Here is a 25,929-nt window from a genome sequence, read left to right on the forward strand (position 1 = left end):
TACAAGATGGCTGCCTCCACTGTGCAGTTCAGTCATACCTATGGCTTCCTCCACAGTGTGGTTCAGTCTACAAGATGGCTGCCTCCACAGCGTGGTTCAGTTTACAAGATGGCTGCTTCCACTGTGCATTTCAGTCATACAGATGGCTTCCTCCACATTGGGGTTCAGTCTACAAGATGGCTACCTCCACAGCGTGGTTTAGTTTACAAGATGGCTGCCTCCACTGTGCAGTTCAGTCATACAGATGGCTTCCTCCACATTGGGGTTCAGTCTACAAGATGGCTACCTCCACAGCGTGGTTTAGTTTACAAGATGGCTGCCTCCACTGTGCAGTTCAGTCATACAGATGGCTTCCTCCACAGTGTTGTTCAATCTGCCATATGGCTTCCTCCACAGTGTAGTTCAGTCTACAAGATGGCTGCCTCCACTGTGTGCAGGTCACAGGTAGGTGTGTGTCTTACATAAGGGAATCTATGGCAGGTTTCTTTGGCAGGAAAATGAAAGTAATTAATTTAAAAAATGGCAATTGTTTAGGAGAAAAGGCTCAGTTAGTGTTTGCCATATTGGTAGTTCTGATAAAGCTTAAGAATGAGTATATTTCTGTTTTAAAGAAGACATAATTCATATACAAGTGCAGTTTGTATAAGGGATGTGTTTATTTGGTGCCATAGACAATAAGGCTACATCCTGTACACTGCTTTAAGCAGAGATAAAGTGAGCCCTGTAAAATGGCAATTGCAGATAATAAAGGAAGATTGTTTAGCTCCACACCAAACGCGACTGAGGCAGGTTTTTAATAAAGCACATTTCAGTCACATGTTCGGCAATGACCCCGGGAGGGTTCCGTCCCCTGGAGCCAAATAAAAAGACGCAGAAAGCCAACGTGCCACCCTTATGTGAGGAACGGGATTGCTCTATTACTCATCTACTGGAATTAGACGCTCCGAATTACAGTGGATGAGTAATTGCAGTATTATGCAGCGGTATTATACATAAACTCTGTGGAATCTCGATGCCGGGTGAGAATCTGCCCATTGAACAGATGAACAGGTCCGGCTCAGTCATCCCTGACTTAGCTGCGCCTGTGATTGATGTTCCTGGGAGTAGATACTGAAGTAAATTGGTCTCTTTGCAAAGAAACGTATCTGTGAATGGCTGCATTTTCCATGTAATGGATCGTTATTAAGGTGACTTTAAGCATCCATGATAGTGTACGTGAATGTTTTCTCCTCCATACAATTTATATAGTGTATTATATCACCTTAATATTTTAACATTTTACTAAAGTAGCTTACACCGCAATTAAGGTTGGCGATCGCTGCTTTATATCGACCTGCGCGACTGGAGGGGACTGTCCCGCGGTCAGCAGTTTTGATTTGTGGGAAGTCTCTCTGCACACTATGGGGGGGCATAACAACACCCACTATGATGCAGCGGTTGGCACAGCACAGATGCTGCTACTGTGTGCATTTGGAGATAGATACCAGATGCTGGTAGCCAGACAGTTATCCAGAGCCAGAGTGTGCCAAGAGTTGGGTGGGCAATCAGGCATCTGTCGCTAATAGTCAAGAGACGATCCAGGAAAAGAAAATTGGGGAACACTGACCAAGATTGGAACTCAGAAGCGGAATCCGGAAAGTGACACAGCAGAGCCAGATTAATAATGACAGCTAGATTTGCATGCACAGCACAATAATCAAGTATTGGCGCTGTTGTTCTTACAATGTATACCCACAGGGTGCAGGGATTGGTTTTGGGCAGAGATCAGGCACATAGGTGATGTGTAAATCTGAGAAGACGCCTAAACAAACAGGGCCTGACGTGGCTCACTTTATAGAAACAATGTGCTTGGTTCTGCGTGAAGAGAAATAGAGATAAGAAACGTACACTGTTGACGGTCTTGGGTAGGATATATGATCGCCAGGGTGGCACAATGATTCCGTTGCACTAGATAGAGCTACAGGAAACTTTTCCAGATCCCAGCCCCAGACAGAAGAGTTTTGCTCAGGTGAACTTATATAAATGAACTTCAGGTAAACAAGGAACATAATAATAGGCTATAGACAGGATTTATTAAACAGTATAACAATTGCTGGTCTGCTAGGTTGGTATCGGTAATCATAGCTGTGAAAACCTCCTTGCCTATTAAGAGCCACTTTTAGGAGTTAGAAAAGAACACGGTAACCTTTTACCATCAATTAGGAGGTCAAAAATTAGCTGCATTACTCCCCTGTGCGCGTTTCGCCATGTGGCGTCATCAAAGGGCTGTGCTGCTACTGGGAGTGACGTTTTATATAGTGATACCTTAATAGTAATTGGGAATCAATAAACTGTATCTGGCATTTTTTTTGTTTTAAACTTATGTGTACAGTAGTAAGTTAAACATGAAGGCATTCCAGTTCAAAATGCCATTGAAAAGAAATAATAAGGTCTAACACAAAATTGTGAACAATAACATTGGTGCTCTAGCAGTAGTTATAGAATATGTGCAGTATAGTGTATATGCCGTAGATTGTGGAGCTGGCTATCCAATAATTAGTATAAGAGTGATGTGTGTCCTATAGCACCGGGGCCAATAGTAGCGGCAGGCGCTCTCGTTAGGTGAAACGCGGAAGGTTTTTTGAGAAGTCTTTCTACCTGGAACAGAGCCAGAGGTATTATTTTAGAGGAGGTGGGCCCATGTGCAATGTCTATGCCCCCCATCTCACACACCCTACTACCCCTCACACCTGTGCAGTGAAGACTCTGGCACTGAGTCATGAGACATTCAATAGGGGAAGGACTCTCCTCCAAAGATAAGACTGTCCCATCTAATTTTGGAATGCTAGGAGGTATGACATACAGTATTACATTTCATTTCCTCTATCAATTGCAAAAACTTGCCTGTAGTCAGGGGCAGTGGCAAACGCAGGATTCCTGGAGGGGGGTTTCCAAATGCTTGATTTTAGAGCGAGTGTTCAGCTTTAATATGTGTCATACAAAGTGTATTGTGTGTCATAATTCCAGCATATACAGGATCACAGGAAGTCATTTGATGCGGCAGTAGGCCATCCTGCCTGAGCTGAATGTTTTTATTTTAGATGTGGGCACCATTCCAGAGTATTGGAACAAGTCCGGGAGCCTGAAGGAGCAGCAGAAGAACCTAGCACTTCCCTGGACATATATGTACATATTGGGCTCTTTAGCAGTGCAACCCTAACAGTGCATGTTTTCCAGATCTCCTAGTTGGTGCACAGGTTATTTATTATTGGCTGATAATGTTAAAAGATCCACAGGTGGTGCTAATTATTTCATTTGTGATACTGAGAAGAACATGTAGCACTAGTAAAATTCTATTATATTACTATTTCTACTGTGGTCATAGTATGTTCTGGGGAGGAGGGTTTCCAGGCAGACAGAAACTGCGTTTGCCTATGAGGGGCATAACTAGGCATTTAAGCACAAAGGTGTCCTGATTCACAAACATACTGTAGAATGTTGGGAGGTTATGTGTCCTCCTTAATAGTATGAGATCAAGGATCTATGGCGCCATCCAGGAAGTGCACTTATATCATTTAGATTTGTTATCCTGTACTTTTTTAATTATTCTGTTCTCAATGAAATAATTATGCTAAACACTTATATAAAGGTGACTTGTTCCTGACTTGTAGGACTGCTGTACTATGCCGGGCACGGTTACGAAAACTTTGGCAATAGTTTTATGGTTCCGATTGATGCTCCGAAGCCGTACCAATCCTCCAACTGCTTGTGCGTCCAGAGCATCCTAAAACTGATGCAGGAGAAAGAAACGGGACTTAATGTGTTTCTGCTGGACATGTGCCGGAAAAGGTGAGCAGTGAGCATCGCACAGCGTCTCCGTCAGCGCATAGTGCGCCCAGCGATTGCCTCCTCAATAAATGAGACCACAAGTCACATAGTGGAAATGTAATCTTTATACAGGACAGTTAAGGGATTGTTTTGTAGTGACAATAATAATTGTAATGACTGTAGGAGAGGAGTTTGGCGACCACAGGCAATTTAGCTGTTGTGCAGGCACAAAACACAGCCTGACAACCTCAGACAAAGTATCCTGGGACTTACAGTTCCACAATGGATGGGATGCTATAGGAGCAATTACTAAGCCCCACTAGAATAAATGTACTTTCAGTTGTATTTGCAAAGATCACAACTGCTAAGGAGGGGATGTGGATAGACGTGATCTGGAATTATTCTTTTGAACAATGTGTTACGTACTACTAGTGTTATTTTTGTAAGATTTGATTATTTTATACTGAAAAGGGGCTCACACCAAATACATCTTCATAAAATATAATCGCCTTGAGGCAAATGATTTGTATAATTACTGTATAAACCAAGTCTGGACAACATGGGTCTCTCAGCTGTTGTGGGACTACGTCCCAGAATGTCTTGTCATCAAAAGCTGGGGAGCTACATACAGCCCTATCTCTGGTCTAAACAGTATGGCCGCAGTTATACAGCCATAACTTACAAGTGGAGGTAGGGCCAGTGCTGGGTTCTCATGTGCCCGCCTGTCCTGTCTCGGGGCCTGATTCACTACGGAGCACAGTATTGCGTACGCACGCAGTTCAGCTGCGATAGCAAGCTTATCCATTGCGATCACAGGGCCTGATTCAGCCAGGAACGCACGCTAGCAGACGCACGCACCCACCGCTGCGAGAATATGCTAATTAATGCATACGCAGGGAAACCGCAGTACAAGATGCAGACACCCAGGCCCTATATTACACCGCCCATCTCCCTTGACTTAAAGCCTGATCAGTACGCCAGATAGCGTAAACATCGGTAACATCAAGAACCATTGACCACATTTGCATAATAGTGGTTGACCAGAACTCGTGCAGGATTTTGGCAACTTCCTGTGTACAAGGGGTCTCATCACTGGCTTAATTATGGGCGCCCCTAAAACAGCGTCCCGACGCACAGGCATGCCTGCGTTCGTCCGACAACCCCCTGTCACCACCCACAAATGGCACTTCCTGTCAATCAATGTCGGAAGGGGTCTGCGTACAAGCTGCGTATAGTCTGGCTATGCTTACCCAATCGTATTGGCTAGTTCGCACACGCGCAGTGCGACGCATACGCATGCGCAATTCGGAAACAACGGCCAAGTGCGTGCGTTCTCTCATGTGCGTTCCTTGCTGAATCAGGCCCGCAATGCAAATTCAGCACACCTTAAGGACGCCCACTTTACCCTACACACTTCCGTAATGTTAAGCCGCATAAACCATCGGTAACATGGAGTACCATCGCAGCCTCACGCACACTTGCACAAGCTCTGACCTTACTCAGAAATTGCTAACCATGCATGCTAGCATCGCTATGAGATCTCACACGGCGTATGGCATCACAGTGGCTAATTTATGCACGCCCCTGCATCGGCGTGCAAACGCACTGGCACGCCTGCGTTTCCCCGACCACCCCCCAGTCACCACCCACAAACGGTGCTTCCTGTCAATCAATCTGCCAGGGGTCTGCGTAACCTCTGTGATCGCAGTCCTGATGCGCTGAATGCAACAATCGGCCGATATTTGCAACTGCAATTATTGCTGAATCAGGACCTCAGGGCCTAATTCAGACCCGCTCGCGAGCGCTGAGCGCTCGCAAGCGGGTCGATGTTGGCCAAGTGCGCATGCACACGACGGAGGCGGCTCCGTCGTCCGCATGCGTGAGTCCCGAATAACGACGGCCAAGCCGTCGTTATGGGTCTCGCACCAAAGGTGGCGTGCTGTCGATGGTGAGTGACAGCACGCCCCCTTTGGTGGACGTGCCTGGGGCGTGGCTGCCCAGACGGAGGCGTTCCCGCAAGGGTCTCGTCGCAAGCCCGATGGGTCCAGATGGTCTTGACCATCGCAACCATCATTTTGGCCGCTCGCTATAGCTGTGGGTGGTAACCCACAGCTATGCGAGCGGCCAGGAGGCCGCTCTTAAATTCAGAGGGACGTCAAACATCTCCTGTTGCATTTGCATATTTGCAAGGGCGGACTTGCAAAGCTGATTGTGTGTGTCTTTGCAATTCTGTACTCTGCTGACTCAGGGCCTGATTCAGACCCGCTCGCGAGCGCTGAGTGCTCGCAAGCGGGTCGATGTTGGCCAAGTGCGCATGCGCACGACGGAGCCGGCTCCATCATGCGCATGCGCGAGACCCGAATAACGACAGCCAAGCTATGGGTCTCGCACCAAAGGGGGCGTGCTGTCGATGGTGATTGACAGCACGCCCCCTTTGGTGGGCGTGCCGGGGGCGTGGCTGCCCAGACGGAGGCGTTCCCATGGGAACGCCTACCGTCTGGGGCCGGCCCCACTGACATCACTAGTGATGTCAGTGGGAGTGCTTTTGGCTCTGATAGAGCTGAAAGCCCTCCAGGGCTTGCGGCAACGAGACCCTACCACAAGGGTCTCATCGCAAGCCCGATGGTAGCGATGATCTTGACCGTCGCGACCATCATTTTGGCCGCTCGCTATAGCTGTGGGTGGTCAGAGGGACGGCCCTGATTCAGAGCGAGCGTTCTGTCAGAGTGTCCGGCCCTGAATCAGGCTCTCAGTCCGATTAAGCCCCTTTATTGCCTTATTGAGCATGCGCAAATCAGACTGATTGTTGCTATGGTTCAGCACAGTCGTGGTGCCCCAGTAGCATGCCGCACTCCTGATGCACGTATTTTGCTTACTGTGGTCCTCCGGGACTGACTGCAGGCCTCCAATTCTCTAGTGTTAACTAAATGTGTTTTACAAGTGTTTTTAACTAATACAATGTAAGCAGGTCTAAAAATAGAAGCCATTGGTTTTGTAGTGTTTACCTAGTGTTTGAGGCCTTTGTGGTTTTCCGAAAGCATCCTTATCTGGGTCATGGCATGCAGGGCTGAACTAATATTTGTGGGGGTACCGGGGCAACTAACTTGTCGGGGCCCCCTACCAGTTAAATTGTCATTAAAAAGTGTAATGTGTAAATTCTCCAAGCACCACAAGAAGTGTTAAATACACTGCCCTGAGTTCACGTTATGCCATGCAGGAACCCAAGTTCATATATGCCCCACGCTGGGGTTGTAGCTATGTAGGGGGACCCCTGTGTATGGGCTATGTGTGGGGACCCCTGTGTGTGGGCAATTTCCCCAGATGCTCTGTTGTTAATCCGGCACATATGGCATGGGTAGACTGGGGGTATCTCCTATTTAGTCCAATGTTGTTTTGTTTTCGTTTTTTATTACTATCTGAAGGTAAAGAGAAACTAATTGATTTTCTTCATTAAAAAAAACAAAAAACGTACTGGCATTTAGCGACAATAGGGTACTCATACCACATCTTCCCATCTCTCTTAGGCTGGGTACACACTAAACGATGTGTACCCAGCTCAACTTCTGCAGCGATAGGACCCAGTGGGGGAACCTGCATCGGCAACTGCATACACACTTGCCGATGCAGGCAGCGACGGCCATGCTGCATTCGGCAATATGGTCCTCACTAACGACATCCCTGCATGTAAGGCCGACGGAAGATGTCGCTGATGACCTGCAGGAGCGCGCCCCATCAGCGACACAGCGGGTACACACTAGACGATGTGTCCGATACAGTGGTCCGATCCGATGGATCAGACAACATATCGTGTAGTGCAGGCCTGGCCAACCTGTGGCTCTCCAGCTGTTGTGAAACTACAAGTCCCAGCATGCCCTGCAACTGTTTTAGCTTTCCCTAAAAACAAAACTGGCAGGGCATGCTGAGACTTGTAGTTTCACAACAGCTGGAGAGCCACAGGTTGGCCAGGCCTGGTCTAGTGTGTACCCAGCATTACGCTTTGCCAACACCTGTTGGCTGAGGGTTTACGTTACATTAATCATTGGTCAGTATCTGCATTTGACCACTGTCCAGAATCGTTACCGCAGATCCGCTGGTAAAAACTCTCTATATTCCTCTTTCATCTATAGTTCTCAGAACGTCTCTCTGTGTCATCACATATAATGTGTCTCATTACAGGAACCAGTATGATAATACTATCCTAATTCCAGAAAACCTGGAGGTGACAGCAAACATTGTCTTTGGATACGCCACGTAAGTTATGGTTCAGATTTTGGTGTTTGAGTTTATATCGTTTTGTGGGTTTTTCTGAATTAATTTAAAATTTTACTGTACCTATATTTCTATGTACATTTTATAACAACATAATATAACTTACTTTAGATATAAAAGAAAAACGAAACAGCATATATTGTATCAGTAATAGGGAGCAACAGAATAATAGATTAAATATAAATATTGGAATTTATGTATTTAGAAAATCATGCACTAATGTGATTATATTAAGATTATTTCGCTGTTCCATATTTTTCTGTCCCTGCTGATTTTTTTAGTCACCGACTAAGAGCCGTATTCAATTTGAGCCGAGCCCCGTTAAGTTAACGCGGCCCGGACTTAACGCCGACTTTGCCTGTTTTGTAGGCGTTAAAGTATCGCGCGCGTGCACGCTTTACCCCATATTCAATTTCAAAGTAGGTGTAAACGGCACCCGGCGATACTGTAACAAGCGGAAAGTACTGTCATTTTTTGGGAAATCAGCCTGTCACCCCCCAAATGATGCTCTGACATGGGGGTTCACTATGGTACCCCCCGATTTGGCTTGCTGAATGTATTTGGTGTTTTTAAATGGGCTCAATAGCTGCTAAATAGCGTTTTTCTATACCTGATGTAGAATAGTATTTAGGAGTTTTTTTTCTAGAAAATAACTTATCCCAGCAAGTATGGGGTACTTGAAAATGGGGGTCAGCATATTTAAAGTTGAAAAAGTGAAGTTGAAAAAATCGTGAAAAATCCACCTGCCGCAAACACCTGCACGCTAAAAAACACTTGGGGCATACTTGGGGACCCCCCCCCCCCAGAGTCAAGTTCGCTAGTTTTTAAGTTTGTACCCCACCTTTTTTTTTTTCGCCCCCTTTTTCAAAGCACATTTTTGGGGTGTCCTTAAGTTTTTTTTTAATTCTGACACAGATTACTTTTGGGGGACTGTCTGAAGGCTGCACGGGGGTTCCTGAAACATTGCACCCCAAAACCACAATTTTTTCCGCCTGCCATTCATAGGCGATACTTTACCGCCTAGTGCACTGCACTGACTTTCCGCCTAGTCTTTCAAATTGAATTCCCCGGTAAAACCAAAACAGGCGATAATGACGTTGTCAGCGGTAACGTAACGCGGATCCGGACTTAACACTTCAGATTGAATGCGGGCCTAAACCTCTTCAGCGATAGCAGTGAAAACAGTGACACCTAGAGGTTACAAACATGAAAATGAGCAAATACCGATGGAGGGGAACATTGTGATGAAAATTAGTTTTTTCTGTTAAGTACTGTGGGTTGGATATTTTTGTGAGACCACTTTCCCAGAAGGCCACAGTGCTGTTGGTTGCAAACATCTGGACTGTCCTGGGAAAAATTGGGACTGTTCATATAGCAAACACAATAAAAGAGACAACTATGGTGTTGCTGGACATTCTTCAATGATATTTTCAAATATGAAACTTTTTTATTACCTAGAAATTATTATGTTCTTTAAGTGAAAAAAAAAAAAAAAGCAAAACATTACTAAAAATAAAGAGTTTATGAAAAATTGTAGAGAAAAACTAAGGGCCTGCAGCTACATATTTCAGCTTTGCATCATTGCGGTACAGATGCAGGTAACGGATACTTTGTAACTACACCAGGGATTCATCTGGCAACTCCAGTATCTAATATTCAGCTGCTTTTAGCAGCTGGAGTTACCAACATTGCAACAAAGATGAAAAGATTCGATACTGGTCTATCAACCCGTCTAAAGGGTATGCAGTCGGGAAGGCGTCGGACCTAATCCCGACAGCCGGCTTCCCGACTGCTTAATCCCGGCGAGGGTTAAATGACAGGCATCTAAATCTAGACGCCTGTCATTTCACCGACGCCGGGAGACCCGTGCCCGGCATCCCGATCGAAGTGATGCCGGGCGCTGCTGCGGACAGCCGTGGGGGGGGAAGGATTAGGTTTAGTGCTCCCCGGGGGGGACTTAGGGTTAGGCACATCCCTGGGATGTTAGGGTTAGGCTAGGGGGAGGGAGGGTTAGGGTTAGGCACCCCCGGGGGGGGGATTTAGGGTTAGGCACCCACCAGGGGAAGGGTTAGGGTTAGGCACCATCCTGGGAGGGTTAGGTTTAGGGTGTGGGAAGGGGGGTTAGGGTTAGGCACCACCAAGGAGAAGTTAGGGTTAGGCACCACCCTGGGAGGGTTAGGTGTAGAGTACGGGAAGGGAGGGTTATGGATAGGCACCCCCAGGGGGAGAGTAGTATTATGCACCACCGGGGGGAGTTTAGGGTTAGGCACTACTGGGGAAGGGTTGGGGGGGGCAGGGGGAAGGTAGGTATACATACTAGCCCCTGGCGGGATTTTGCAGATCGGGATGCCACTGTCGGTCTTCTGACCGACGGCATCCCGTCCGCCGACCATTCATACCCATTCCGTTGGCAGTTATCCAATAGCCTAGCAAAGACATTAAAACACATTCTACTTCTTAGTTACCTAACAAGATATCTAGAATACAGCAAGCTATAGTGTATAAGAGTAATTGCTGTGTGTATCTGTACTTTCCGGTTCCTGATTTATTACATGATGTATCACTTTTCACACTAAGTGCCTCCACCCAAGTCTTAGATACTGTACGAGACAGCAAAGTACCAGGGGCTGGCTTGGGAAAACCTCAATTCTAGTAGAAAGTGTGTGATAACGCTTAACCTCGATTACCTCTACAATTACACAATTACAGACAACACACAATTAAAGTGTATCAGACACAAAAGAGTTTAAGCTTCATTTTACTGGAACTCTTCAAAATGTAACTCCTATGAAAAAAAACAGGTTATGTAGAGGAGTCACAATCGTTTAAGGCATAAATCATAACACAATTTTAAGTAATAAACATTTGGCACAATTTTACAGACTAAGGGCCTGATTCAGACCCACTCGCGAGCGGCTGTCCGCTCGCAAGTGGGTCGATGTTTTGGACTGAGCATGCGCACGACGGAGGGAGCTCCGTCGTGCGCATGCGCCAGACGCGACGAGCGAAGGAAAGTCCTTCGCTCGTTGTGTCTGATCAAAGGGGGCGTGCTGTCGATGTTGATTGACAGCACGCCCCCTTTGGTAGGCGTGCCGGGGGCGTGCCTCCCTGACGGGGGCGTTCCCACGGGAACGCCTCCCGTCAAAAGCCGGCCCACTGACATCACTAGTGATGTCAGTGGGAGTGATTTTGGCTCTGATAGAGCCAAAATCACTCCGGAGCTTGCGGTTGAAAACCTCAACCGCAGGCTCCGGCTCGCAGTTTCGATGGTCGCGATGGTCAAGACCATCGCGGCCATCAAACTGCACGCTCGTATAGCCTGTGGGTGGTGACCCACAGCTATACGAGCGTCCAGGAGGACGCTCCATTTTCATGGAGGCCGGCCCTCATTCAGAGCGTGCGCTCTGCTCAGAGCGTACGGCTCTGAATGAGGGCCTAAGACCGATTTAAGTCACTCCCACCCACAGTAGCCACTTTTTATTGTCATTTCTAAATGAATTACCACTCAAAATGTTATTGCCATAGCGACATAGTGACAACAACCTAGTCGCTATGGCAATAACATAAATATAAATATATACAAATCTAAATATTCCTGTTTATGGAAATCACTTCCTTTATGAGTCTACCTTTAAACTCACTAGCGGCAATATTATACCACTGCCAGTAGTTTCCAATACAGATTTATAAAACTTCATGCTAAATAACAGTCAACACAATACACAGTTTGGTTTCTTTAAGCTGATGACAGAAATGAGGTAATATATATATATATCGCAGCTTTTGTATTAATCCTTAAGTTTAGCAAGTCACCACAATAAGGACTAAGTGGCCTCCCAAAAAGTTAGTTTGTATGTTCCACCCATCAAAGTAGCTATTTAGCATCATTATTGCAGCGTATGGAAAGCAGAGGTATATATACTAAATATTCAGTGTAAAACATCTCTTTCTTCCTTAGCCACCAGGGATATGATGAGAGAATTCTTAGCCAGTATTTACTTATTCTGGTGGACCCTGCACAAGGTCATTTGCTTTTTAATCCAGTTCATCTCATTTTTCCTCATAGCTTTGTCTGTATATTATTCCCCCCTAGGTGCCAAGGCGCAGAAGCGTTTGAAATTCAGCATTCAGATCTAGCAAACGGTATTTTTATGAAGTTTCTGAAAAAGCGCCTATTAGAGGACAAGAAGATCACGGTGTTGCTGGATCAGGTTGGAGAAGGTGAGGATATGTCACTGCGGGGTAGAGAAGAGGAAGAAGAGTACCGTATATATGTAATGCTGACCTCTGAATTGTGAGGAGCTTCGGAATGACGCGTGTTACCCTCCAGAATGAATGATAATTCCTACTACTTGTAGGAATTGACGATTGCGGCAAGATCTCCCGTCAGATCTGACTATGGGCCTGATTCAGAGCCACTCGTAAGCGGCAGCTCGTTCGCTCCGAGCGATGTTTGCCCAACTGCGCATGCGTACGGATCGTTATACGCATGCGCGAACCAGTCAGTGCGGCCGAAATTCATGTGCTCGCAAAATAGCGAATGTCTGCTAATTTGAGTGACAGGATGAGGCGTATGTGGGTGGTAACAGGGGAAGGTGCTTGAAAACGGGGAGTGGAGATCAGAACGCAGGCGTGCTTAAAGGTCAAAACGGGCGTTTTATGGGTGTGCATAATTAAAACAGCAGCGTCATTGACCACGTCACTGGGTTATTTTATAGCCAGAACTGCTCGCAAAATTGTGGTAGCAAAAACCAACCACAAGAATAGCGAGCAGTTTATACCCTGGTCGATGTACTCAATTAATCTAATAAATAGACGTAGGATGCGAGCGGCCAGGGGGCGTAGTTTCCCAAAAAACGACCACAAGTTTTGTTCGCTCGTTCAGACCTAGAGGCGTGAACAGACCGGAAACAGCGAACGGTTCATTTGAATAGCCACCCCTTTTTTCTGGACGAGCGAGCGCAAATAGCGACCGGCTCTGAATCAGGCCCTATATACATACAGTCCATAGACGGGGGTGGGCAAAGCTGAAATATCCAGGCAGTGACTGCATACCCACTAGACCTGTAACTGTGTGTGGAGTTTCTATAATCTATCTGTGCTTGGGTGGGTTTCCTCCGGGTGTTCCGGTTTCCCTTTCCACACTCCAAAAATATACTGGTAAGTTAATTGGCTCCCAACAAAAAATTAACCCTAGTGTGTGTGTGAGCATGCGGTAGGGAATATACAGTGTAAGCTCCACTAGGACAGGGACTGATGTGAATGGCCAAACATTCTCTGTAAAGCGCTGCGGAATATGTGTGCGCTATATAAATACCTGGTAATAAATAATAAATAAATACACATCTAGGTTTACTGTCCGTCCCCATCAATATCTAATAGATCCTATAAAGATGATGATTGTTTGGGACCTTACTGCACAAGATGCAACTTGCAGGCATTTGGCCATTGATCATAATGGGCACCTAAAGTTTGTGACCTCCCACTTGCCGCCATTCCCCTCCCTAACCGTGCCCTCACTAATATAACCACTCACGTAGGCAGGCACCGCCACCTACATCGTCAGAACACAGATTTCCTGAAATACACTGTGCTGCTGTGAAAACTCCCATGATCTCATTGGCCTCATGTTTTTCTTCCCCCTGCTCTCTCTGATATTTTCTGCAACAAACTAAAAATACTTTTTTTTATTTTATTTATTTGGTATAATGTGTGTCACAATAGTTAACATATTATATAGTAACACGGTTAATTGAAGACACCTATAATAATCTTCTGCCATTGTCCTCAGACATGGGACGATGCTTGCTCACCAAAGGAATGCAAGCTCTTGAGATTCGCAGCAGCTTATCCGCTAGAAGGGCACTGACTGACCCCATACAGCAGACAGCGTGCTCTCCGGACTCTTTGGCACGGAACCTACAATGGGCAAAGGCAAATGGTAAGTAATGTACTCGCATCTACTGGGTACGACCTCCGCCCGGGGATAGGTCCTCCAGCGAGGCGGTGGGTTGCTTGGAGGTGCATAGATCCATCTGGTCTAACCTGCTGCTGCCCTCTATAAACGCAGCGCTCTGTCCTTTGCTGCATGAGCAGTGGGCTGGTACACATACACCGCCTATATATTATGCATTTGGAATGCCAGCCGCTTCCAGCAGTCAGAAGTCCCATGAGAACATCAACCTCTTTTATATGACTGCACCAGCCGACCATGGGAGCACTCACCATCACTAGTAATGACACTCACGCCTACCACTTTCTATGGTCTAGAACAGTGTTGGCTAACCTTGACACTCCAGCTGTTATGGAACTACATAACCCAGCATGCACTGCTACAGCTTTGCTATTAGGGCATGCTAAAACTGTGGCAGGGCATGCTGGGATATATAGTTCCACAACAGCTGGAGTGTCAAGGTTAGCCAACACTGGTCTAGAACATGGGTCTTCAACCTTGGCCCTCCAGCTGCTGTGGAACTACACATCCCAGCATGCCTTGCTACCGTTTTGATATAACAGCATGCTAAAACTGTGGCAGGGCATCCTGGGATCTGTAGTTCCATAGCAGCTGGAGGGCCAAGGTTGAAGACCCCTGGTCTAGAAGATCCCAATTAAAACTGTGTGAAAGCTGCATATGCTCAGTTTAAAATAGATCGCAACTCTGACTGTACGCCCACAACACGCCCACGGGATGCTTCTCTTACATGCCAGCGCCCAGAAACCGCACAGTTACGCCATTCAGTCGCAAGGCCATTAACTCTAATGTGCCCCCCAGTGGACAGAATGTACCTGCAAGAATGAAGGCACTGGTCAGACATTCAGTAATGCAACAAAAGCAGCGCTATGGTACACTGAGGCATGTGCCACACCAGCAATTTCCACTGTGTGGGGTGATTGTGCGTCACATGTTGCTGCTGCAACCACTTCAGCCATAGTTGCACCTCCCACTTTGTGCTAATGCTAACATCAACCTTTCCGCTGGCGGGGCCACCGAAACAGGCACCAGTCCTACGCTAGGCGCAGATTCTCAGTCAGACTATGGTCCTGATTCAGCACGGATTGACCACCCCCAAACGGAATTTTCTGTCACTCATTTCCTTGTGTCTCTGTGTATCCGCTGTGTTCGTATTTGCGTTCGCATTGGCTGGTTCACGCACACGCACTTCGGTGCATGCGCACAGCGCAAACATCGACCGGTTGCGTGCAAATGCAGACCTGCGACCCAAGCTGAGTCAGGCCCTATGTCCTATGTAAGCGATTGAGTGTCTGTGGGCCTGATTCAGACCAAATGCAAACACTACATACTTTCATAAATCGCAGTTGCTAAAATATGCGAACGCCTTCCAAAGCGCAGCCCAGCACAGGGACGCCCACTGATGCCTTCTCACATCCAGCCAACAACGTGCGACAGCGCAAACATCTGTAACATCGACGCACATCAGGCAGCCATGGCGCATATGTGACAGGTCTGACCAGCTCTCATGACACGTACAGCTCTCTCGTGCTGCGCAGGAGATCGCAATGGCTACGCTATGCACGCCCATGAAACGGCTACATGGGTTGCTTTATACTCACACTGCTTTGCGGACTCCTCTATATTAATATTGATCACAAGCCTAAAGAAATAATACAAACTTTGGAGTACTACGCATGAAGAGACTGGATGTTTATTGCCACTGTGAGATGTGAGCTGTTCCATACTAACACTGCTTTGCGGACTGCATATTAACATTACCATGGGAACGCCTCCGTCTGGCAGGCACGCCCACCAAAGGGGGCGTGCTGTCAATCAACATCGACAGCACGCCCCCTTTGGTGCGAGACCCGGAGTGATGGTGAGCCCGTCGCTCGCCGGGTCTCGCGCATGCGCACGACGGAGCTCCCTCCGTCGTGCGCATGCGCAGTGGGGAATATCGACCCGCTTGCGAGCGTCCTGCCGCTCGCGAGCGGGTCTGAATGACCCCCACTGTCAGCACCCCTGCACTCAGGACACCGGTGGCACCCCCACTCTGCCAACACCGCCGGCACCCTGTACTGAGGACACTGTTATGACTCCGATGACAACTTTTACGACAATAGATACTTTTCTCTGCCTGCTCTAGCAAACCTCAGCTGTAATCAGTGCTGTGCATGCGCCGTAACGTTAGCAAAAGCGACGCATGCGCAGCACTGATTATAGCTGTGGTAATTCTGTGCCCGCCTAATTTCTACATCCCCATACTAATATACTAATGTACTAATGTATGGGGAATGTGGAAATTAACGCAGGCGGACTTAACCAGGAGATATCCGTGATATAAGTGTGTTAATGAATACTAAAAAAACGTTAATTAAGCAAAATGTCTTTAAAACAGTCATTTTAGTGTTGATGAATAGGCCCCAATGTCACCTAGGAGACCAGCGCCCTATTCTTTTCTTTGATTTTACTTGTTTTCTTATGGGCTGGTGCAATGTTGAATGGTGTGAACGATGTGTGACCGAAGGTGCGTCTTAATGCGCACAGTGGCGGATTAGTCCTGCAGTCGGTAGGCGACTCTGTACGAATCTTACTGACTGCAGCATTAGTATAAAGTCGCAGTGCATTAGCATGCACCTAAGAATAAGGCCTAAGGGCCTCATTTATTAATTTGTTTTATCATACGCAACAAGTTTTACAACTCATTGCATATCATAATGGTGCTTAAGCGAATCAGCAACCAACTGTCATCTGTTTGAAAAAATGACAGTTGGGAGCTGATTGGCTGGAGATCCATTTATCATACACAACGAGTATCTTGTTGCAGATGATAAAACTCGTTGATAAATGAGGCCCCCAAGTGTGGAGATCACACTGAGCAATTAGCATTTCTTAATTGGCTGGATAATCACACATTCTGTAAGCAGCATTTTTAAGCTTCTTTGTTTTCCCTCAGAAAAAAAGAAATCACTACATAACTTCAGCGACATTGTCACAGAAATAGCCATTCCAGCCTCCTGAAGTACAGTATGTAGCTAATTATCTCCTCCCATGGCGCAGAGCTAGACTGACCCTGCTCGGATAACTGTCAGCTCACCTCTCAGAGCTGTAGTGAACCACGTCTGCCCAGGACCTCACTGACAGTCTGCCTTAATTACTGACCTAAGTGCTGGAGGCGAGCTGTCATTGCAGGGTAGGATGAGCTCGCCTCTAAGTGCCCGGGAGGCTGGCAGCCAGCACAGCACTGTCTGTTGGCATCCAGCAGTGAGGGATAGTGTCAGGGCATAGGAAGCCGTACGGTCTAAGAGCACTAATTTTGCACAATTGTTTTGGGGCCAAGCGCAGCATTATACCTAGGCAGTTGTGTTTTTTTACATGCAGGATATGAAAATGAATATTAATATATCAGGTTATAAATTAATTATTAGAGAAATGAATATAACCAGAATGACTTTGTAATTGTGATTGCAGAGCTCCCGGAGAGCATGTGCATCGAGTTTGACTGTGGCGTAAAAATCAAGCTGGGATTTGCTGCAGAATTCTCCAATGTGATGATAATTTACACTCAGATTATAAGCGCACCCTCCAATATCATTGAGTGCAGAGCGAGTGTCACCGACTTCCCACTAGTAAGTACCCGTCCATCGCCCGCACCCCATAGTCATGCTGTGATCCATGTGCACTGTGTCTGCCAGTTTAGTCGTTTGTGCTTCTCTCATCTGCTGTATAATTCATTACTTATTATATTTAGATGTACATTGGTCTCTGATCATGTCTGGGGCTAGGAAAGAGGAAATATGTGCTAATAGTGCAGTCACCGGGATCGCTGATCTCTATAGCTACAGGATTCCCACCAGTGCATGCGTGATTTGCACTGACCTGAGAGTTATACTACTGCTCATGTGAACAGGACACACGAATCACAAGGAGGAGTGAGCCATGGCAGGATTTTTTTAATTGAAGTCAAGACACTGAGCCTAACTCCGCCCCGATGCAACAGTGGAGCCCCACCCCTTGGTTCTGATTGGCTGGCAGTATGTCATAGGGCAGGGATGACCATCGTTGGTTTAAATCATTGATGGTTTCCTTTTGAATGGTTTTATACCGTCGATGATAACCATTGATTCTGACCATCAGTGGTTATTCACCAATTGCCATCACTACTCCGAATGCTGCCTCACCTCTACTTTGGTCACTTCCTCCCATACCTACTTCCAAGATTTCTCCCACACTGTCCTCCTCTGGAACATGCTCCCTCGTCAAGTCCAACTTTATTCCACTCTCCTTAGCTTTTAGTCTACCAGCGCTCCTTCTAACGCCTCCCACTCCCTCCTCCTATCCACCAGGTCTCCTTGTATCTATCAAGCAGGGCCTTCCCTTGCACTATTCTCAACGGGATGTAGTCAATTCACCGACGGCCAGAATGCTGGCCGTCGGAATCCCGGTGTTGAAAGCCCAACTCGGGATTAAAGATAGGTGTCGAAATCCCGACACCTATCTTTAGCCCGATGCCAAAATCCTGAATGAAGGTAAGCGTGGTCAGGTTAGGTGATAGCTGCTGGGGGGCGGCGGTTAGGTTTAGGCTCCTCCAGGAGGACTTAGAGTTAGGCTCCCCCCGGGGAGGGTTAGGCTACAGGGAGGAGGGGTTAGGGTTAGGCACCACTGGGGAGGGGTTAGGGTAAGGCATTCCCCCCAGGAGGGTTAGGTTTAGGGTGCAGGAAGGGGGGGTTAGGGTTAGGCACTAGGGAGGTAGGTTAGGGTTAGGCATTCCCCCCAGGAGGGTTAGGTTTAGGGTGCGGGAGGGGGAGTTACAGTTAGGCACTAGGGGGGTAGGTTAGGGTTAGGCACCACTAAGGGAGGGTTAAGGGGGGGCGTAGGGTTAATATACTTATGACCCCCGTCGGGATTTTCAGCTTTAGGCATGCCGCTGTCGGGACATGAACCTGTGGCTACTCAGTCGCCGGTATTTCATACCCAACCCATTCTTACCACCAGAGATCCTTGTCTTATGTCTCCTTATCCTGCTCTGACGCTGACTGCTCACCTCTACGATGGGTACAGGATCACTGAGAGCTGTTCTGCCTTCCCCCTGCGTCTCCCCACTGCCTGATGACTTCAGCTACAGCGAGTTGCCCGGCCCATCCCGTGTGCCTGTCACTCCTTATCTGTGTGTTTATATGCTTTGTACTCCTGCGATGGGTCACTTGTGCATTGTATTTAAGCTGTTTACTGTATTTGTTTCTATATTTGCTTCATGCATGGTTCTGCGTACTCCCTTGTGCCGCCTACCAAATAAAATATTAATATATAATAATATATTTATTTTATGATTCCAGCAATTTAACTTGTAGATTTAAAGTGGCAATACCCAACCTTGTTTTGCCTTTTAAATTCTTGCCGCTTTAAATCTATGGGCAAAACCGCCCGGAACCGCCACTGTGCATACATGGGCATTTACAGCGCTTACCGGCCAATATAGTTCCATGCTTCAAAAGTAAGACATTTAATAATGACTGCTCCAAGGCCGCTCTCTCTCTCATGATTATTTTAAGCCATAAATAAAGCTGAAATGGTAAGTAAAGTAGAAGAAGACTGTACAGTTAATATTAGATAGGGCGGTAGTCTCACAACTGGAAGTAGGACGTGACGTGTTATAGTTCACAAGTAGGTACATACCCACATTATTATTATTATTATTGTCAGTTCTTTATAAGGTGCCACAAAATCCTGTAGTGCCACACATTGGGGAAATAGAGGCGAGAACAAACGGGCATAGGCTTAACGGGCGCAGTGCAGAACTAGCAAAGGCAAAAGGCAGGATGTCACTGAGGAATAAATGGAAGCGTAGCATTGTGTCCACAATTTTTTTGCGGCTCAACCGTGAATCTTCCTCTTGCACTTACTGCCTAGTTGCATGGGCTCCAGGTGTGAGAAAGCCTTGGGAGGACGGCACATCGTCAAATTTTGCTGTGGGACCAGCGATGCGGTGTGCCGCCCCTGTTTTATATGTGTGTGCCTGCCATTGTCCAGGCCATTTCTTGTGGGTTTTTCTGCCATATAAGCTGGTCGTGAGCGCGCCTCCGGTGACGCTGTTGGCACCCCCTCCCCCATCTGTCCACAGTTTCATTGCTTTGGGACGGAGGCAGATGGGTATGGTAACTGCTGGAAGATCTCTCCAGGGGGATGAGAAGACCAACCATTCATCTCCCAGTATTTTACAGTACATAATTAGGACCAAATTAAGCCCCGCCCATGATCATTCTAAACCACGTCCTAATAGGTCCAAACTATGCTTCTCACGAAGCCACACCTCTTTCTGAGCTTTGAATTGGGCAGTACAGCCAACATCGTAGCTATTGGGAGATATACATACACAAAGACATCTTACAATAGCAGCAACTATAATCATGTGTCCTTGTGCCTACACAGAATTTATATGTGGACCCTAAAGAAACGAATAAAGGCACCCCAGAGGAAACGGGAAGCTTCCTGGTGTCCAAGGACCTTCCCAAGCATTGTCTATACACTCGTCTAAGCTCCCTGCAAACACTAAAGGTCTGTATACAAATCACATTCATTCTTACCTGCGAGTTGTGTCCCTTGTCCCGCCCACTTCACCTGTGATGGCGGTCAGTGGGTTGTGTCAGTGCTCTCCACTTTCCTGGGAGCCTCTCCCCCCAAATTCCAGAGTCTGTTCGGAGAGTGGGCGAGTACTGTATGACCTGTGACATGTCTGGAAACTACATCTGATTGAGACGCTAAATATCCAACTGTATTTATTTACTATATTAATTAATAATTCCTAATTGATAAGAAGATGATTTGCAAACAATGTCGTTCATTTTTTCGTCCTCCTTTATCTTCTCTGCCACACTATGGAGTTGATTCAAATAGCTATAAGAGGGGGGCGAGTTGTCGTTACAATGGCGCAGGCAACGACACCTCATCACGTCCCCCTCGCGGCGCGATCTCGTCCTAGACTTGTGGGTTTTTGTACACACCTGCTTTAAGACCCTTTTTCCACTGATCCAATAACCCGGTTTAGTGACGGGTCGCGGCTCAGTGACTTGGGAGCCCGACCCTGATCACTACCAGAGTAGTACCTGGGAAGGACCTGGATGACGATGCTGTGTAAATGGTGCGACCTGGGTCACTCCTCAAACCAGTGGGCGGGTTGGCTTCAGTAGTGCTTGGTTGTATCATTTCTAAGCATCCACTGTAACGCTGGAAGACCTAGGCTTGGTGTGAACGGCTGGACCCAGGAGATATAACCCTGGTCCAGCCGCTGGTGTGAAAGGGGTAAAACCTGGCTCCAACCCGTGCTCAGTGTCCTGGGTTGGGAAACCCAGGGTTGTGATGTCAGAGTCAGCGGTTCCTGCAGCCAGTGTACGGGCGGTTGGCGAGTCACCTGTACACACACATGCCGCTGCATCAATATATCTTTCAGCTATATAGGTATCGGCTGTTCTGCAGGGCCGACCTGATATGTGCTGCAGGGCCGAAATGATATGTGCTGCAGGGCCGACCTGATATGTGCTGCAGGGCCGACCTGATATGTGCTGCAGGGCCGACCTGATATGTGCTGCAGGGTCGACCTGATATGTGCTGCAGGGCCGACCTGATATGTGCTGCAGGGCCGACCTGATATGTACAGACATATTAGGTGTACACACCGGCCGATGCACTTGTGATATATCGTTCGTTATTCAAATGAACAATATATCAGCAAGTGTGTACCCAGTTTAAGACATGTCATCTAGTGTATGTTACTTATACTGTACTGCAGTGTTTTATCATTGCAAATAGAAATAACATATTGGTTAAAAAAAAAAAGTTACTATATGCTGAAAAGTAGAAATAAGTTTTACAATTATTTTAATATAAGATGAGTAAAGTTATTGTAATGTGTAGAGGTCTCTTCCTCCAGCCCCAACCACATCCCACCCCCATGAGCCCCCCCATATAAATGTATTCTTCTAATCCCCTCCAAATGAACTGTCCGGGACTACACCATGGTACAGTCTCTAGCATGGAGCTAAGGCATTAGCCTGACCCTATTATGTAAGAGCATAATATTATAATTGTGTAATATAATAATATATTGTATAATATAATATTGTACTATAATATCATATAATTGTATAATATAATAATATATTGTATGATATAATATAATTGTACTATAATATCATATAATATATAATTGTATAATATAATAATATATTGTATAATATAATTTAATTGTAATATAATATCATATAATTGTATAATATAATATATAATATAATTGAAATATAATATATAATTGTATAATATAATAATATATTGTATAATATAATTTAATTGTAATATAATATCATATAATTGTATAATATAATATATAATATAATTGTAATATAATATCATATAATTGTATAATATCCCTTTTAACCTTTTTTTTCTCGATTTGACATTAGGAAAACTTAACCTTCTCAGTATGTCTGACCTACATGTATGATGGAGTTGATGACATGGTGGATGAAAGAAAGAAAATAGACGTGGGAAAGCCTCTCATTGCCAAACTAGACGTCCATTCCGGCCTCCGATCCTTCAGCACACAGTCCAGTCATCTACCTCACAGCCCCTGCCACAGTCCTGAGATGGCCTCCTCGGTGCTCCATACCCCTCCTGTGTTCACAAGCCCCCGTTACCCGCAGTCACCGCTCAGTGTTCACCACCAGAACTTAGCCAGCAGCAGGCAGCCAGAACACTATTGGCAGGACAGTTACTCAGGATATCCTCAGAGTGGTGGACGGAGGTACTTCTCGGAATTGAAGTCACCGTATAGCAATGTGACACCCACAAGGCATAGGAACGTGCCGGAGGAGAGTACAGAGGAGAACTTTGGTTTATAAACACGAAGTGTAAAGAATCGAGTATTTGAATTCACAGGTCTTTGTGCGCAAACTGACTGCTCTTATTACTGTCGCCATTATTATCAGTATTCACAATGGATTTCAATGTCTAAAGCTCATATCCGTATTATTATTATTGTACATGAGATTATTCACAAATAAGGGATTTAGAGTTATATGTAAATATGAGACTGTTGCCCATAGATGGCAGACTCGGAATACAGGTGGATTTCCAAGTGCTGGAATCGGGCAGAGTAGCAAATGCTTTATCTGCGACATCAGTAGATATATCCAATCTTATATACAGATCTGTATAAGGAGATACTAATGTCACACAGGGGCTAATGGTGAGCCAAATATACACTAATGCCAATTTCATATCTACTCCTTAATTAACCACTCACAAAGGTACTGGAGCAGTTTCCAATATATGCAGGAAATACTTTTCCTTTTCTGCTGTTAATGAACGCTGTGTTAGACGTATGTACCATATGCAGCTTATTGCGCTGTATGGAGCGATCCACAGATAGCGATTCCCAGGCTGCGCATTTCTTCCTCAGTTTTGCATCTTAGTTTGTTTATAGGGCCGGATTCAGAGACGGACGCAGTGGCGATATTTCCACAGACGAGCGATTGTTGGCTATTGCTCATGGGTGAACGCTGTACTGGGCACGCGCAGCGATTGCATTGACATTACCCTTGTATATCGGAATCACTCCCACAGTGAGTGACAGGTAGTCATCATTTGGGGGTGGTAACGGGGAAGAGGGGTGGTTAAAAAAACGAAGATGCGTCTGACCGTTTAGACGCAGTTTCATGGGCGTGCTTAAATTAGCCATTGCCATCTCTTACGCAGCACGAAAGCTCTCAGCGTAACAGGGGAGATACTATGTTTGCGGCTTTTCAGACTCGCCTTACATACTGCTGCTCGAAGTGCGCTAATGTTTACGCGGATGCACAACGTCGGACGATTGTGAGAAGGCAGCAGTGGGCGTCCCTATGCTGGGCTGTACTTACGCTGTACGGATATGAGGAGGCAGCAGTAGGCGTCTCCATGCTGGGCTGTGCTTACACTGTACGGATATGAGAAGGCAGCAGTGGGCGTCCCTATGCTGGGCTGTGCTTACACTGTACGGATATGAGAAGGCAGCAGTGGGTGTCCCTATGCTGGGCTGTGCTTACGCTGTACGGATAGGAGAAGGCAGCAGTGGGCGTCCTTGTACTGGGCTGTGCTTACACTGTACGGATAGGAGTAGGCAGCAGTGGGCGTCCCTATGCTGGGCTGTACTTACGCTGTACGGATATGAGGAGGCAGCAGTAGCCGTCCCTATGCTGGGCTGTACTTACACTGTACGGATAGGAGAAGGCAGCAGTGGGCGTCCTTGTACTGGGCTGTGCTTACACTGTACGGATAGGAGTAGGCAGCAGTGGGCGTCCCTATGCTGGGCTGTACTTACGCTGTACGGATATGAGGAGGCAGCAGTGTGTGTCCCTATGCTGGGCTGTGCTTACACTGTACGGATAGAAGAAGGCATATTTTTATAACTTTGATCCATAAGAGTGCCCATTTGCAAATACATTAACATCCGTCTCACAATCAAGCCCATAGTGTTCTAGGTACTTTGCAGTGTTCATAGTGTTCTGGGCAACACAGATGGTGTAATGGTTAGCATTACTGCCTCACAGCACTGAGGTCATGGGTTAAATTCCCACGACGGCTCTGTGTGGAGTTTGTATATTCTCCCTGTGCTTGCGTGGGTTTCCTCCGGGTGCTTCGGTTTCCTCCCACAATCCAAAATTATACTGGTAGGTTAATTGACTTCCAACAAAAATTAACCCTAGTGTGTGCATGTGTGAGCATGTTGTAGGGAACATAGAGTGTAAGCTCCACTGGGGCAGGGACTGATGTGAATGGCCAAATATTCTCTCTATAAAGTGCTGTGGAATATGTGTGCGCTATATAAATAACTGGAAATAATAATAATAAAAACGGTACTTGGATTTAGTGTTTTGGCACGGCTAAGTCGCAAAGTCTGTGGCGCACTAAACAGGGCTATTTGGCGCTGTTTGAGGATAGCTGCATGTGGACACGTGAGTATATGATCCATACACATACCATAGCAAGCATCCTACACAATCACATATACAGTATATGTCCATATTAGCTTCCTACCAGCCACCTACACACAGACTCTGTTATACATGCATATAGTATGACTTGATGACCATACATTAGATACCCGTACCACATCGTAGGGACAATGATACTTATATGAGGAATGATTGCACGCATATGTCTACATTTCAGCTGTATATATATTATTGTTAACTCAATAATACACACAAAATATAAAACAGTGTAGTACAGACGGTATAATACATCATCAAGTCTAGCTTGAACTATTTACCTATTTTATATATCTTTATTTTCTAAGTACCTTAGTTAGATGTGTTTGTACTGTATGTATGTATGTATGTATGTGTATATGCGTGTGTATACATATGACAGGTTCCATTACAATTACCAATCCAAAGCTCATTGTTACAAGTACTACAGGTCTCATCATTACTGACTACAAGTCACAATATAAACCATATACTCTCACATACACCAATGATTATATATTGTGAGTACAAACGCACCGTGCCACTTTAATTTCTCCATATGCTCACGAATGCCATAGACGGTATACTCCAGATGAGAACACACAGTACTTCTGTCATTAACGCACACTACCAGTTCTATATGCTATCTCACAGATGGTGCAGACTATATGCTCCAAGTACAAAGGCACAGTACCTCTGTTACACCACATATGCCATCATATACTCCTATATTACTCCAACTATAGTACTTTCCCAATGTAGTTCTATTCACCCATAGGCAATTACTAATCATGTGCTCCATATGCAAACTATAGAACATCATTATTCTCCATATACGATCTCTATATAACATCATTATTCTCCATATACGATCTCTATATAACATCATTATTCTCCATA

At 46.0% G+C, this 25,929-nt stretch overlaps 1 protein-coding gene across 2 annotated transcripts in view; it reads left to right on the top strand.

Annotated features, from left to right (window-relative positions):
• MALT1 (MALT1 paracaspase) overlaps positions 1-23,042 on the top strand; it is a 96,517-nt gene extending 73,475 nt beyond the window's left edge. For both annotated transcript variants that reach the window (XM_088476528.1, XM_088476529.1), the window contains 7 exons: positions 3,651-3,828; positions 7,984-8,058; positions 12,170-12,297; positions 13,868-14,017; positions 17,501-17,658; positions 20,459-20,584; positions 22,486-23,042. In XM_088476528.1, the coding sequence (XP_088332654.1) occupies positions 3,651-3,828; positions 7,984-8,058; positions 12,170-12,297; positions 13,868-14,017; positions 17,501-17,658; positions 20,459-20,584; positions 22,486-22,923 (1,253 nt within the window). In that variant the 3' untranslated portion in view covers positions 22,924-23,042. The remainder of the gene's footprint in view (positions 1-3,650; positions 3,829-7,983; positions 8,059-12,169; positions 12,298-13,867; positions 14,018-17,500; positions 17,659-20,458; positions 20,585-22,485) is intronic.
• Positions 23,043-25,929: the final 2,887 nt, after the last annotated feature.

The sequence above is a fragment of the Taudactylus pleione genome, unplaced genomic scaffold (genome assembly GCF_031769625.1).
Source record: "Taudactylus pleione unplaced genomic scaffold, aTauple2 ptg000189l, whole genome shotgun sequence".
NCBI classification, from domain to species: domain Eukaryota; kingdom Metazoa; phylum Chordata; class Amphibia; order Anura; family Myobatrachidae; genus Taudactylus; species Taudactylus pleione.